We start from the raw sequence: 15,812 nt of genomic DNA, 5'->3' as shown, positions 1-15,812 counted from the left end.
AAGCATGAAGAGATTATGAACCTTGTTTTTGAAGGATTTATGAAGTATTTATAATTATATATGTGTGATATTTTGAATTGTATTTTATTAAAAAAATAAGTATTAAATTAATATAAAATATTAAAGTACTATCCTAAAAAAACTTATAAGAAAGAATTAAGTTTGGCTAAGTTGTCTAGACTTATTAAAAATAAATAAATAAATAAATAAAAAATAACCATACAAGAAAGCAGAAGAAGAGGGGCTCCTCCTCGTGGAGCCGGGCTTCTCCTCTTGGGAGAGCCCATGCAGCAGAAGAGTACTATTTTAAACCACACTTTTTTTTCAGTGATAGTGATACCTTTTCTGGCTAATATAAAGCAACCTTGTTTTATGATTTATAAGTAAATTTACAACAAGAGAATCGATTTGTGCAAGTTGTCACTGCAATTGCATAAACCCAAAAACTCTTTCCATGTCTTACAATGTAAGAAAATTTATTGTGGGAGCATCAGCTAGCCCGCTTCAACTACATATATCGCCTTGTATGCAGCAGCAGCAGCCCAGTTATTTTTGCGTATCAATCAGGTAGATAGCTGGAGTGGAAAAGAGTTCAGGATTGTGGATAATCGATCTCTGGATCATAAACTTATTTTTTTCGGGCAGAGTGATCTCTTTTTAGACTTGTAAAGATCGACTTTGAAGAGGATATAGTCCCAGCGACCCCAAGAAGTAGCCCAAATGCAATAAGGGTCGCATTTAGGATCAGGGAAAACTTAGATAATTGAGCCGATGAAATCTTGATATAGAAGGCACAGGGGAAAACTATGCAAATGCTGAAACTCACAAGGGAGCCTGTAAGGCTGAGCACATGCTCAAAATATGGAACGGAAAGTGCTATAGTTAGTATTATTAGTAGAAGGAATGAGCCCACAGCGCCTCGTATGATCCTCTTGGTCCTGGAGCTAAAAGAACCAGGAAGGCTGTGTTCCATCTGGACGGAGAAGGGCGCAAACTGAAGGGCATATTTGGTCATGGGTGTTATCGCGGTTGCCCATAGTGCAATCTTTGTAATGATAAGATGTCGAGGCATGCTTAGGGTTATTTGAGAGCTTACTTCAGGGCCGAATAATTTGGCTCCCGTGAATGCTAATGATGTGTAAAGTGCTATCACCGAAGCGAAGCTCACTATAGACACCTGGAAGTGGAAATTATGGGTGAGCAAAATATTCTCCAACATATCACATCATAGAAAACGTAATATTCATGAAGCTTTATTCGGAAGAAGAAGAAAAGGAGCAAATCAAGTACTGTAGTTTGAGCTGAGGAGAAAACAATTAATTGGAAGTGATCAATGATACCTTGGTAAACTTAGATGGATCCTTCATGGATTTATACAAGTTGGGAAACACGATGTGGCCAGCATAACTGAAGATGTAAAGGCCAGATACGGCAGGAATCTTATGGAGGTGGAGAACAGGTATACTATGATTAGCTTTCACAACTTGGAAGATGGCAATGTATGCCACGGAAGTGAAAATGACAATGGACATGAGAATGCCGCCGGATGAAAGGAAAGATATGGAAGAGAGATCTGTCAGCCACAGGCTAGGAAGTGCTATCAGCACCCCGATCATGGTTAGTAACTGAGATGTAGATAATTTGGTCCATATTGGAAGCCTAAGTTGTGTCCCTGCAAATACTGTTATAAGGTTGTCATGCAGTGATATGGTATAGGAAACTAGGGTCATGAAAATCTCCACATCAATGAAGGTCGAAGCCAAAAGTCTTCCTCTGGAGCCAAATGCATGCTGTCCAATATCAACATAGCTCCTTGATCTGGGACTCTTTTCAAGGCATTTTACAAGCAGATGGGATGTATACGCACATATTACACCTATTCCAACCAGCAAGAATGCAGAAGCCCATCCTCCACTTTCTAAAGCATATGGAGAAGATAACTGCCCAAGCCCTGTGACAAGGAAAAAAAAAAAAACCCTAACTTCCTGCACCTTCATATATATTAAGAAGATGGAATCAAGAAATTTGAAAGTCTTACCTATGAGCATTCCAATCATGTTGAGGACAGAATGCGCGAAGGAACTATTAGCCTCGGTATGATCCTCAACATCTGCTTCATTTACAACACTCTTTAAATCTTGGGTGCTGTGATCACACATGCACCCGTTATTATCTACACAAGCATCGCAGCCCACCCACTGCAGAGCCAGTTTTTCACCATGAACTGTCTCCGTCTCAGGTTGAATATTCTGATGATGGAGACTGTCTGCTTCAGGGCAGGGTAATTTCCGATTGGACTTCTGTATCTTGTTCCACATGATACACTCTTCAAATTAAACCCAAATTTGGCAAACAGAACTAGTGGAAAAAATTGGTATGTCTAACTGTAACTGATGTAAACGGATGCAAGAAATGAATATGAACTATAGTTTGTAAGAACCCATCTTTGGTTTATATCCTAGAAAGAAATATCTGGTTGATGATGCAGAAGAAGTTGTAGAGTGGGTATAATATTTATAGCAGAAGATGGATACACGAAATATTATCACACCTGATTCGAAAGTCTACTCAGCACAAGGCCCGAATTATAAACTGACTGGGTTGATAATAATCAATTAATTCACAATAATTAATGATGTGAATAATATATTTGAGACTTGATTAAATATATAGTATTTAAAAATTATTTGGATGCTATGTTTATATTGAAATAAAAAAAAAATCTCATTTATATTTGGTTAATGTTACCAGACATAAAAAGACAAATATAAAAAAAAATTATTTAGTTTTAAAAATAAAAATAAAAATGAGACAGTTTTAGAACTAATGAAGTTTTATCTTTTTAGGAAGAAATGTTTTTTTTATTATTATTATCTTTATCTCTTTTGACTTGAGTAAAGGTTAAGAATTATTCCGAGGGTCACATTATATTTGCTAGAATATATATGCCAATTAAGTTCCGCTAACTTAAAATCAAATTGACTGTAGCATATTAGCGGGCCATGATCACTATATTCTATAACATAAATTTATTATAATATATAGTAAACAGTAGTTCTCGACCTCATGAGAACTAATTAAAATTTTCAACTCCAGCTAAAGTTTTGCTCAAATTCTTTATAAAGTTGGCAAGTTCGAGATCATTTTTGAATGAATTTAATGATATTTAGAATTCATTAATCTATAAGCATGATGATTTAGCTCTAAAACATGTATAAATAGGATTGTATAGCTTGTTTTTCAATAAATTTAATGATATTTAGAGTTTATTAAATCAGAATTATCTATAGTTTAGCTGTAATTTTAAAATTTATGAAACCCTAGTTTTTTTCCCATTATACTACATCAACTAAGCATGAATTTGACCATGTAAGCTACCAAATTAATGGTCATGGTTCAGCAATTATCATACAGTATTACATCAATTATTCACAATAATTCGAAGCAAAATTAATTAATTAGGTTTCCCATTATCTTGCAATGGAGATGGCTTTGTTGGTTGCGAATTCGATCCCTCGCTCTTATTCCCATGATATGTTTAAATCTCTGGGGTATCTTTATGGGAATTTCTATATGTAGTTTTTGGGGGAGGTATCGATGCCAAACGAACAAGAACATCACCACCAAAACTGTGAAATGACCGCTGCTCTCTGCCTTGTGGGAAAGGATGCTGGTGCGAAACAGACATTGCCCTGTACTAGCTAAGAAGCAATATTAATCTATGATGCAGTTTCGACTCCAACTTCATTTTCTTTTTTAGATAGGACTGGTGCCATTTATTAACAAAAATATAATATTGCACTCATTTATTTAGCATAATGCATCAGTTTTCATGAAAACTCAAAAGTTAAATATGGTTGAACAAGAGCAATACTAGTATAAATAATTTCCTAAAAATCACTGTGTAGCTTAACCTACATGCAAGTGTGCGATTACAGCTGGATCTAAAGTTGGCGACTTTTCCTTGTGGTTTGGCTATTCAAAATGGCTCCTCACCCATGCGTGACATCCAAGAGTGTAAATGCAAAACACACACACACATATTAAAATACCATATATATATATATATATTATAGCTGTCATACTTGATTCGAGAACTAACTTATAAAAATGTCTAGATTAACTTGTGGGTGATTGGTTCAATTGGGTCAATCATTTTTATTAAACATTATTTTTATAATTTTTTTTTTCAAGTTTGGTTAGGTAAATTAGATTACGGATTAGTCGGAACAAATCAATATCTTTTTTATTTCAACTTGAAAAATTTTCTTAGTAGGTTTTAGATCTTTATTTTTTTTTATTAACCCATTGTGTTAGGCTATTTTAATATTTATGATGCATATCAAACAATACTATATATAAATTCTGAGTCCAGTAAATGTAGTTCAAATAATATACGTCATTGAAATTGAAATAGGAAGTTGTAATTGTGTCCAGTGGAACACTAGATTTTTTTTTTGTTGGCAACAAGTCAAATGTAAAAAAAAAAAATTAAAAAAATCCAGACAATAACAACTTGATTTTAGTTAACTTAACCAATCTATGTGATATGAGATTAGAATAGCTTATAGAATAAAAGGTTAAAACAACAACAAATTAGCTAGAATTATAATCCAGACATTATCCTGGATAAACCCATGAATAAAGTGCAATAACAATGCTTTGGACAGCCATCTGAATGTACCCATGACGTCGGCCCCTTTACTTTTGATTCTTGAAGAAAAACGAATCCATCTAAGGTCATGTGTTGTAGACAGATTCCTTGGACAAGCAATACCACCCGTGAATTCTACCCAAAAACTGACGCCATGTAGAAACAACTAGGTGACATGGCTGCGTGGTGTCGTGAGCTTGTAGTATAATTGTATGTTATTATAGATTTATAAAAAAAATATAAAAATATTTTATGGAGAAATTTATAGTGTTTTATAAAAAAAATTATAGTTATAATTTTTAACCAGTTTAATAGTAAAGATAATATTTAAAAAAAAATATAACAAAAAAAAATTACGTAGGGGAACTCCTTGACAATCAATAGTGTTATAAAGAAAAAACTATAAAGTTAAATTTTCAATCAATTTAGTATAAAACAATAAATTCGAATATTTTATGGAGAAATTTATAGTGTTTTATGAAAAAAATTATAATTATAATTTTTAACCAGTTTAATAGTAAAGATAATATTTTAAAAAAAATATAACAAAAAAAATTATGTAGGGGAACTCCTTGACAATCAATAGTGTTATAAAGAAAAAATTATAAAGTTAAATTTTCAATCAGCTTAGTATAAAAAAATAAATTCGACAAGATAATTCTGAAAAAAAAATCATATAGAAAAACACTATAGCACTCAACAGTGATTTAAAGAAAAAACTATAAAGCTAAATTCTCAACCAGCTCTATATTAAAAAATTAAAATTAAAAAAATAATTCTAAAAAAAAAACACAGAAAAAAAGACAATTTTGAGGAAAAAACAAAAAAGCAAAATAAAAAAAAAACATGTAGTGAAAGCTAAAGCTAAATTCTCAATTAAATCAATATTATTTACAAAGCTAAATTCTCAACCAGCTCCATATTAAAAAATTAAAATTGAAAAAATAATCTAAAAAAAACACGGAAAAAAAGACAATTTTGAGGAAAAAACAAAAAAGCAAAATAAATAAAAAAACATGTAGTGAAAGTTAAAGCTAAATTCTCAATCAAATCAATATTATAAAAATAAATTCAACGAAGATAATTTAAAAAATATGGAGAAATATTGTACAAAAACAAAAATCATATGAGAGAACTACTATAATAATTTGTAGTATTTTTTATAAAAAAACTACAAAGTTAAATTCTCAACCAGTTCAATATGAAAAAACAAAAAAAAACAAAAATGATCATTTTAAAAAAATCATAAAAAAATTATATAGAAAAAATATTGTAGTAATTTTTTTTTTCTAATGACAAAATTAAATTCTCAATCAATAAAAAAACTACAAAGTTAAATTCTCAACCAGTTCAATATGAAAAAACAAAAATGACCATTTTAAAAAAAAATCATAAAAAAATTCTGTAGAAAAAATATTGTAGTAATTTATATTTTTTTTTCTAATGACAAAGTTAAATTCTCAATCAATTCAATATTAAAAAAAATCAAAAAAAATAATTTTAAAAAAATATACAAATATGTTTTTTTTTAAAAAGTCAATCATGAGAAAACAAAAAAACATGTAAAAAAAAAATAAAAATTAAAAAAGTTATAATACTTTCCCACACCTTTTAAAATATTGTTAATAAATAAAATCAAAAAAAATAATTTTAAAAAAATATATAAATATTTTTTTTAAAAAAAGTCAATCATGAGAAAATAAAAAAAAAACATGTAAAAAAACAAAACAAAAAAATAAAAATTAAAAAAGCTATAATACTTTCCCCACATCTTTTAAAATATTGTTAATAAATAGATTCTTCTTTTCTATTTTCTTTATTTATTTTTGTCAATATTTTCTATCTGACAATTACTATATGGAAGAAGAATCATATAAATCATCGAGTGATGCTTGCGATAAAAGTCAGTCCAATGACGTTTGATATTCCAATGACGTGTGATATTCCTAATTTATATCCACTTAATTAACCAAATTATTTAGATCAAAGCAATTAAATTGTTTGATTGAGTTTATTTGTATATGATTAAATTCAATATTTTAAATTCAGGCAATTAATTACAAAATACAACAAAAATATATTTACCATAAATAAGAACAACTCAAATAAATAGCATGTTCAAAAGTATCCTAGATAATAATAAAAAATAGTTTGACTAGAAACAATTTCAAAACAACATTTTTTAAAAAATAAATTAAAATAATAATATATTAGATCCACTAAGATAAGCTAAAGTTAATATGTAAAATATATAATTCGTGTCATTAAACTGTGATAACTTCATTAAAAGTAAATCAAACAATATATTGAAACTCAATTATTAATCAACCCAATGTTAATTACTTACAAAAATGATAAGAAAACGTGAGTTAATTTGTCAAGCCTTAATCACAAGATAAAAATAACTCAATGGAAAGCAAATCAAAATAAATTATGTAGTTTGATTTCTAATGAATCCAATATTTAATAACAAAATTAAAAAAATTAATAAAAAAACTTGAGTTAACTAGATTTTATCTAACAAACCCTTAACTTAGGTAATGAGACCAAAATAATCTTATAAAAAGTAAGTTGAAACAAATTATGAAGCTTAATTTTCAATTAATTCAAATAATGAAGGATAATATTGAAAAAAAATTTATAAAAAAGGATCGAAAAAAAATTACGTCAACCATGTTAATATCAAAACTTATGACTCGAGTCATGAGATTAAGATAACCTCATAGAAAAAAAACTAAAATAAATTATGAAGTTTAATTTCTAATAAATCTAATGTTAAATGATAAAATTAAAAAGAAAATATTCTAATTAACATACTTTATGAAAAAAGTAACAATAATTTCTCTTTCATAATTAGATGATTAACCCAAGTAACAATAATTTCTCTTTCATAATTAGTTCATAATTAGATGATTAACCTGTGCTACGTTGTGGATCAAGCCAATTTTTTCTTGAACATAAAAAAAATTCAAATATTGTTAATGTTTTTTTTCTTAGTAGAAAAAAAAAACCATGTAAGGGTTTACCTAATATGACCCAGTTGAATATACTGGTCAAAAAACAACTTATATAACCCGTGAAAGCAAATTTTGACTAAATAAAATTTAAAAACGATATCTTTTTTTTAATATTAAAATAATAACATATTGGATTGATCATGAACAATCCGGGTTAAGATGTCAAATTTATGACCCGAGTTATGAGACTATAATAATGTTATAGAAAGCAAATCAAAATAAATTATTAAGCCTAATTCCCAATTAATCCAATATTAAATGATGAAATTGAAAAAAAATAAATTAAAAAAGGATCCTAAAAAAAACCTGGACTAATATATCAAACTTGCAACCTTGATCATAAGACCGAGAAAATCACATGAAAAGCAAATCAAAACAAATTATAAATGTCAATCCCTAACCAACCCAATAATGAAGGACAAGATTAAAAAAATCAATGAAAAAAACATAAAAAAACAATCTGAGTTAATCCACCAAATTCATGACTCGGGTCATCAGACCGAGATAACCTTATAGAAAAAATAAAAAAAATAATTTTGATTTAACCTAGGTTAACCTGTCAAATACACAACTTTAGTCTTGAGCTTAGGATAACACTATAGAGAAAGAGTGAGAAAAAAATTATAAAGCTTGATTCTCAATCATCTCTATCACATCTAATGTTGAACAATGAAATTTGTAAAAATCTTAATTAAAAAATTGACATAAAAAATAATTCAAGGTGACCTGAGTTAACCGTTAAGTACTATTACCAAGTCATGAAATCATAATAATCTAATAAAAAAATAAAAACAAATCATGAAGCCTAATTCCCGAATAAACATGATACTAATTGAGGAAATTAAGGAAAAAATCAATTAAAAAATGAATCAATTAGGTTAAATCGCAACCCGGGTCACGAGACAGAGACAATCTAATAAAAAGCAAGTTCAATGTTGAAGGACTCATGACCCAAGTAATGAAACTAATATAACATCTTAGAAAGAAAAAAAAAAACAACCTAATTTAACAAGGGTTAAAATTTTGAAACTCGTGATCTTGATCTTAAGATTAAGATATTCTCATAAAAAGTAAATTAAAATAGATTATAAAACTTAATTCTAACCGACATAATGTTGAATAATAAAATTAAATAAAATAATTAAATAAAAAACATAAAAAACAACTCTAGTTAACCCAGGTTAATTCATTCAGCATTATTATCATGTTACGAGGTCAGAATAATCTAATGAAAAGTAAACAAAACAAATCATGAAGTTTAATTCTCAATCAAATCAATATTAAAGGATGAAACTAGAAAAAAAAAACTAATTAAAAAAATCTGAGTTAATGGGGTTAACCTACCAAACCGGATTAACTTGTCAAGTTTGAGATCCGTGTCATAAGAGTGTGATAAATAAATAGAAAAAAATCTAATATTAAAAAATAAAATTAAACAAAAAAATTAAATAAAAAATAAAACAAAATATTATTATAATAAATAATGCTATATGTAGAAAGGTACAGTATAACCCCCTCCTCTTTTAGTTTATAGTTAATTAATTAATTCTTATGAATATTTACATTTCTTATTAATATTTCCATTGGTTGAATGGCTATCCGCCTAACTCCACCAGCCCATTTAAACTTTAAATTCGTAGGTTTAAAGGATAATTACCGGAACGCCATCATTATATATATATATATATATATATTGTCTAATGTCAAAATTGTTTTGTATCTATCTAATCCCAAAACAAAATCTTCACATAAAAAACCTCCCATCACCTATCTTCTTTAACCCATTTGAGTTTTTTTTGTGTGAAAAAAAAATAATATTTTGGGGTTTATTGATATAAAAAATATTTAATAAATTTTATACAAAAGGTATTTTAAAATATTATATCTCTACAATAAAATATTAACAATACTTATATTATGTGTATAATTGTATGTTGTAATACAAAGTACACACATGATACTACAAGTTTTTTCTTATCTAACTAATCATATTACAAAATGTGACCAAAAGTAGAAGAATGAAAAGGATTTTTCTTAAAATAGTTGTTGAAACAATTTTTTCTATTGAAGAAAAAAATAATCATTTATAATTGTAGAAATTATGTAAATATTATAAATAGAAACATGTTTTTGTAGATATGATATTGAATACAAACCAAAATCCATCAAAAAACTTTTTCCCATTAAAAACAAAAGTTTAGATATTGTTAATGTCATAATCTAATTCTAAGTTATTCTTTAAAATTTATTTTTTAAAATAAAAATAAAAAATGAAATAAAGACTCATAATGCGAGGAAAATAGGTCGGGGAATTAAACAACAATTTTGGAGGAAATTTAAAGGTTTAATTGTACCATATTATGTTAAAAAATAGAAAACAATGCAAATTCAAAGTCAAATTGAATGATTATTAAATGAATTTACATAAAAATCAAGTTCAAGGACATAATCAAATTTTTAATAGATCATTTTGATTTAATCATGGGCCAAATTAAATTTTAATTATGTTTAAGAATTAATCTGGGTCCAATTGAAGGATTTAATTAAGTATAAGGACTTAATTATACTTTAAAAGAGTCAAGTTAATTTTATTTGGGACTTAATTGCTAAAAATTAAGTTTGGGGGCCTAATTTGGACTTAATTGAGAATTTTAGAATTTTAAGAGATCAAATTTTATTTTTATCAAGTTAATTAATTGAAATCATGTGTCAAATTATAAAAGAATTAAAGTTTTGAGGTTAATTAAAGGTTAAACCGATAAAATTCACAGTTAAAGACTAATCTGCAAAAGGCATCAAACTATAAAAATTTAATTAACAAAAACTGGGATAAAATTAAAACATTAAAAAAATTAATAATTAATTAGAGGTTACATTATATAAATCTGAGATAAAAAATTATATTAAAAAAGTGTATAAATATCATTTTTATTTCATCTTGAAAAATATCATTGGTCAGGATCAGTATTTTCTATATTAATCCATTATGTTAGGCTATTTTAATAATTATGATACATATCAAATAATACCATATATAAATTTTGAGTACAATCAATGTAGTTCAAATAACATATCCTAATTGAAATTAAAATAGGGAGTTGTAATCATGTCCAATAAATCATTAGATTTTTTTTTGCTGCAACAAGTCAAATATAAAAAACAAAAAATTTAGGCGATAATAACTTTATTTAAGTTAACTTAATTAATCTATGTGATATGAAATTAGAATAGCTCATAGAACAAAAAATAAAAACAATAATAAATTAGCTTAAGGTCTAGTAACTTAATTTTAAAAAATAAAATTAAAGAAAAATTTTATTAAAAAAGCACAGAAGAAAAAAACCAAAGTCTTAAGCTAATTTGTTAAATAGCAATTGAACCAATAATGGCCAAATCTATTATAACTAAAAACTAATGAAAATAATAATAATAAAGAATTAAATTGAAAAATAAATTAAATTAAAAAATAATATAATAAAATGCTAATTTATTTCCCAATCATATACATATGTTATTGGTCTTTCCCATCACTTTGAATCATCATTATCTAGGGTTATTTTAAGATAATTTTAAAAAATAATTCCGATTTAAAACTCAAATTGATGTGTCGGCTGATAAAAAATAAAACAACGTTATTATTATCTTAAAAAAATTATTAAGATACGCATGACGTCGGCCCCTTTACGTTTGATTTTTTAAGAAAAACGAATCCATCCGTCCAAGGCCTTGTGTTGCAGACAGATTCCTTGGACAGCCAATACCCAAAAACTGACGCAAAGTAGAAAGAATAAATATATTCTTCTTTCTATTTTCTTTATTTATTTTTGCCAATATTTTCTACCTTACAGTTGCCGTCTGCAAGCAGAATAATATAAATCATCAAGTGATGCTTGCGATAAAAGTCAGTCCAATAACGTTTGGTGTTCCTAATTTATATCCACCTAATTAACCAGATTCTTTATATCAAAGCAATTAAATTGTTTGATTGAGTTTATTTGTATTTAATTAAATTCCATATTTTAAATTCAGGGAATTAATTGCATTCTAGGCAATAAAAAAATAATTTGATTTAAAAACAACTTCAAGACTGTATTTTTCTTAAAAAAATATTAAAACAATAATATATTAGATCAACTCAGGTCAACCCAAATTAACATATAAAATATATGATTCGTGTCATGAGACCGTGATAATTTTATAGAAAGTAAATTAAACAACATATTGAAGCTCAATTTTTAATTAATTCCATGTTAAAGAATAAAATTAAAAAAAAATCAATTACAAAAAGGATAAGAAAACTTAAGTCAACTTAGTTTAACTTATCAAGCCTTGATCATGAGAAAAAGATAACTTAATAGAAAATAAATTAAAATAAATTATGAAATTCAATTCCTAATCAATCCAATATTAAATGATTAAATTGAAAAAAACATCGATAAAAAATAAAAATAAAACTAAGTCAACTCGGTTTAACCTGACAAACTCTTAACTTAGGCAATAAGACTAGGATAATCTTATAAAAAGTAAGCTTTATGAAGCTTAATTTCCAATCAACTCAAATGGTGAAGGATAATATTGGAAAAAAAAACAGTTACAAAAAAGGACTAGAAAAAACTTGAGTCAACAAGGTTAACCCAAAAAACTTGTGACTCGAATTCTAAGATTATGATAACCTTATAGAAAACAAATTAAAATAAATTATGAAGTTCAGTTTTCAATAAATCTAATGTTAAATTAAAAAATTAAAAAAATATTGTTCTAATTAATAGTACTTTATAAAAAAAACAAACAATAATTTCTCCTTTAGAGTTAGTTCACAACTAGATAATTGACCCGCGTTACGTTGTAGATCAAGTCAATTTTTTCTTAAATATAAAAAAAATCAAATATTGCTAATTTTTTTCCTAGCAGAAAAAAAATTTAAATCATATGAGGGTTTATCCAATATAACCCGGTTGACTTTACTGATAAAAAAACAACTCATATAACCCATGAAAGCAAATGTTGACTAAACAAAATTTCAAGATGATATCTTTTCTTAATATTAAAATAACAACATATTATATTGATCTTGGACAACCTTTATGACCTAGGTTATGAGACTATGATAATGCTATAGAAAACAAATTAAAATAAATTATTAAACCTAATTCTCAATTAACCCAATATTGAAGGATGAAATTGAAAACAAAATCATTAAAAAAGGACCTATAACAACCCGGGTTAACATGTCAAACTTGCACCCCTGATCATAAGACTGAGATAACCCAATGAAAAGCAAATCAAAACAAATTATAAATTTCAATCCCTAATCAACCCAATATTGAAGGACAAGATTAAAAAAAAAATTACCTGAGTCAATCCACCAAACTCATAACTTGAGTCTTTTGACTGAGATAATCTTATAAAAAAAACAAAAAAAAACTTGATTTAACCCATGTTAACCTGTCAAATTCACGATTTTAGTCTTGAGACTAGGATAACCCTATAGAGACAAAGTTAAAATAAATTATAAAGTTTGATTCTCAATTGTTCCTATCAGACATAATGTTGAATAATAAAATTTGTAAAAATCTTAATTAAAAAAATGACATAAAAAATAAGTCAAGGTAACCCGAGTTAACTGTTAAGCGCCATTACCTAATCATTAGACTAAGATAATCTAATGAAAAACAAAAATAAATAAATTATGAAACCTAATTCCCAGCTAAACACAATATTATTTGATGAAATTGAGGAAAAAATCAATTTAAAAAAATAACTCAATTTGATTAACCCGCAGCCAGGGTTATAAGACAAAGATAACCTAATAAAAAGCAAGTTGAATGTTGAAGGACTCGTGAGCTAGGTAATGAAACCAATATAACCTCTTAGAAAGAAAACAAAAAAACAAACATGATTTAATCAGGGTTAAAATGTCAAAACTTGTGACTTTGATTTTAAGACTAAGATATTCTCATAAAAAGTAAATCAAAATAGATTATAAAACTCAATTCTACCAACCTACTGTTGAATGATAAAATTAAAAATAAATAAATAAAAGACATAAAAAAATAGATTATTTTCATATCATGAGATCAAGATAATCTAATGAAAAGTAAATAAAATAAATCATGAAGTTTAATTTTTAATTAAATCAATATTAAATGATAAAACTAGAAGACAAAAAACTAATTAAAAAAAAATATAAGTCAACTGGGTTAACCTGTCAAATTAGGTTATCTTATCAAGCTTAGGATTTGTGTCATGAGAGTGTGATAACTAAATAGAAAAAAATCTAATATTAAAAAATAAAATTATAAAATATTAATTATAAAAAAAAAATATTATTCCTATAAATAATACTCTATATAAAAAGGTACAATAAAACACTCTCCTATGGTAGTTTATAGTTAATTAATTAATTAATTAATTAATTCTTATTAATATTTACATTTTTTATTAGTTGAATGCCTATCCACCTAACTCCACCACGAAAGCACTCTCATTATATATAATTTTTTTGTCTAATGTCAAAATTATTTCGTATATGTCTAATCCCAGAACAAAATTTTCACATAAAAAACCTCCCATAACCTTTCTTCTTTAACCCATTTGAGTTTTTTTGTGTTAAAAAAATTAATTTTAGGGTTTATAGATATAAAAAAATATTTAATGAATTTTATACAAAAAGTATTTGAAAATATTATATCTCTATAATAAAATATTAACAATACTTATATTATATGTACAATTGTATTTTGTAATACAAACTACACACATGATACTACAAGTTTTATCTTATCCAACTAAGCATATTACAGAATGTGATCAAAAGTAGAAGAAAAAAATTATCATTTACAGTTGTAGAAATGATGTAAATATTATAAGTAGAAACATGTTTTGTAGATATAATATTGAATACAAACCAAAATCCATAGAAACTTTTTAATATTAAAAACAAAAGTTTGGGCATTGTTAACATGTTTTTTAGGAGAAAAACATTGATTTTGAATTAAAAACCTAATACATAGCAGATGATATCTTTTTAAAAAATTAAGATGGTAACATATATATATTTTTTAAAAAAATATTAAGATAACAACATACTATATTGACTAATGTCAACACAAGCTAACTAGTTAAACTCTCAACCCATATCATAAGACCGTGATTGTCTTATAAAAAATAAACCAAAACAAATCGTCATAACTCAAGTTTTGATCCTTTTTTTTTCAAAATATTTTTTAAAAATAAAAAATCAAAACAACTAAAAAAGTGTTTTCAACACATTGTGGCCATCCGCACATCCTTTTTGTAATTTTCAATTACTTTTCTCTTGTTGATGTCTTTAAAAAAAATCACATTAAAAAAATATAATTTTAATGCATTCGTGTCCATTTTGTATTTCTTAATTATTTTTCCCATCAAATTGACATTAACAGTGTTTCTTGAGAAAAACTAAAACCAAAATCAAAAAATCAAAAATCAAAATAGTAAGCAAAGTGGACAAAGTTTTAAAGTGCAAAACAAGAAAAATGAGAGATCGAGATAAAATGAGTTGCTTGGAAACTTAAGTAATTAATAAAAGAAAATGACAAAAACTATATTGGTTAAAACATAAAATAATGAGAGATCAAAGTGAGATTTAGTTACTTACGGACCAAGTAACTAAAAAAATAACACAATTTATGAGCTATAAATAAATGAATGAGTTGTAGAGAAAAGAGGGCTTACCAAATTAAAAAAAAAACATTATTCATCATTTCTTCTACTAAGCCTTTAACCATAAAACACTATTCATTATCTTTTCTATCAAAACCCTAGCCATCATAAAGTTGTTTAGAGAATATAAACTTAAATATGGAGAAACAAACCCTAGAAAAGCACTCTTCAAAAAGAAAACCCCTAACCTCATCTTTCTCTTTTTAAAGCCAAAACTCTCCCTTAACTTGTCTCATTTCCAATCTCCATTTTCAAAGAGAACATCACCGTTATCTTTATCTTGAATCCTTCTTATAAAACCCTCAATCATCTTAAAACAACAACCCATGCATCAACACTAATTAAAGAAGAGAAAAATAACCCTGAAACTTCTCTATTTGATTTTACTCACTTTTGACCTCCAAACAAGGTAAGATCATCGTCATTCTTCACCCTTT

At 26.4% G+C, this 15,812-nt stretch overlaps 1 protein-coding gene across 1 annotated transcript; it reads right to left on the bottom strand.

Annotated features, from left to right (window-relative positions):
* Nucleotides 1–341: 341 nt before the first annotated feature.
* On the bottom strand, nt 342–2,511 carry LOC105138408 (vacuolar amino acid transporter 1-like). Its single transcript, XM_011044463.1, has 3 exons — nt 2,039–2,511; nt 1,341–1,951; nt 342–1,177 (listed from the first exon to the last, which is right to left on the bottom strand). Exons 1-3 carry the CDS (start codon nt 2,316–2,318, stop codon nt 629–631), a joined length of 1,440 nt encoding a protein of 479 aa, XP_011042765.1. The 5' UTR covers nt 2,319–2,511; the 3' UTR covers nt 342–628.
* Between the last annotated feature and the right edge of the window lie 13,301 nt (nt 2,512–15,812).

Source organism: Populus euphratica, unplaced genomic scaffold (genome assembly GCF_000495115.2).
Source record: "Populus euphratica unplaced genomic scaffold, PopEup_1.0 scaffold102.1, whole genome shotgun sequence".
Taxonomy (NCBI): Eukaryota; Viridiplantae; Streptophyta; class Magnoliopsida; order Malpighiales; family Salicaceae; genus Populus; species Populus euphratica.
The sequence above is the reverse complement of the archived record's forward strand: the minus strand, read 5'-3'. Positions and strand labels throughout refer to the sequence as shown.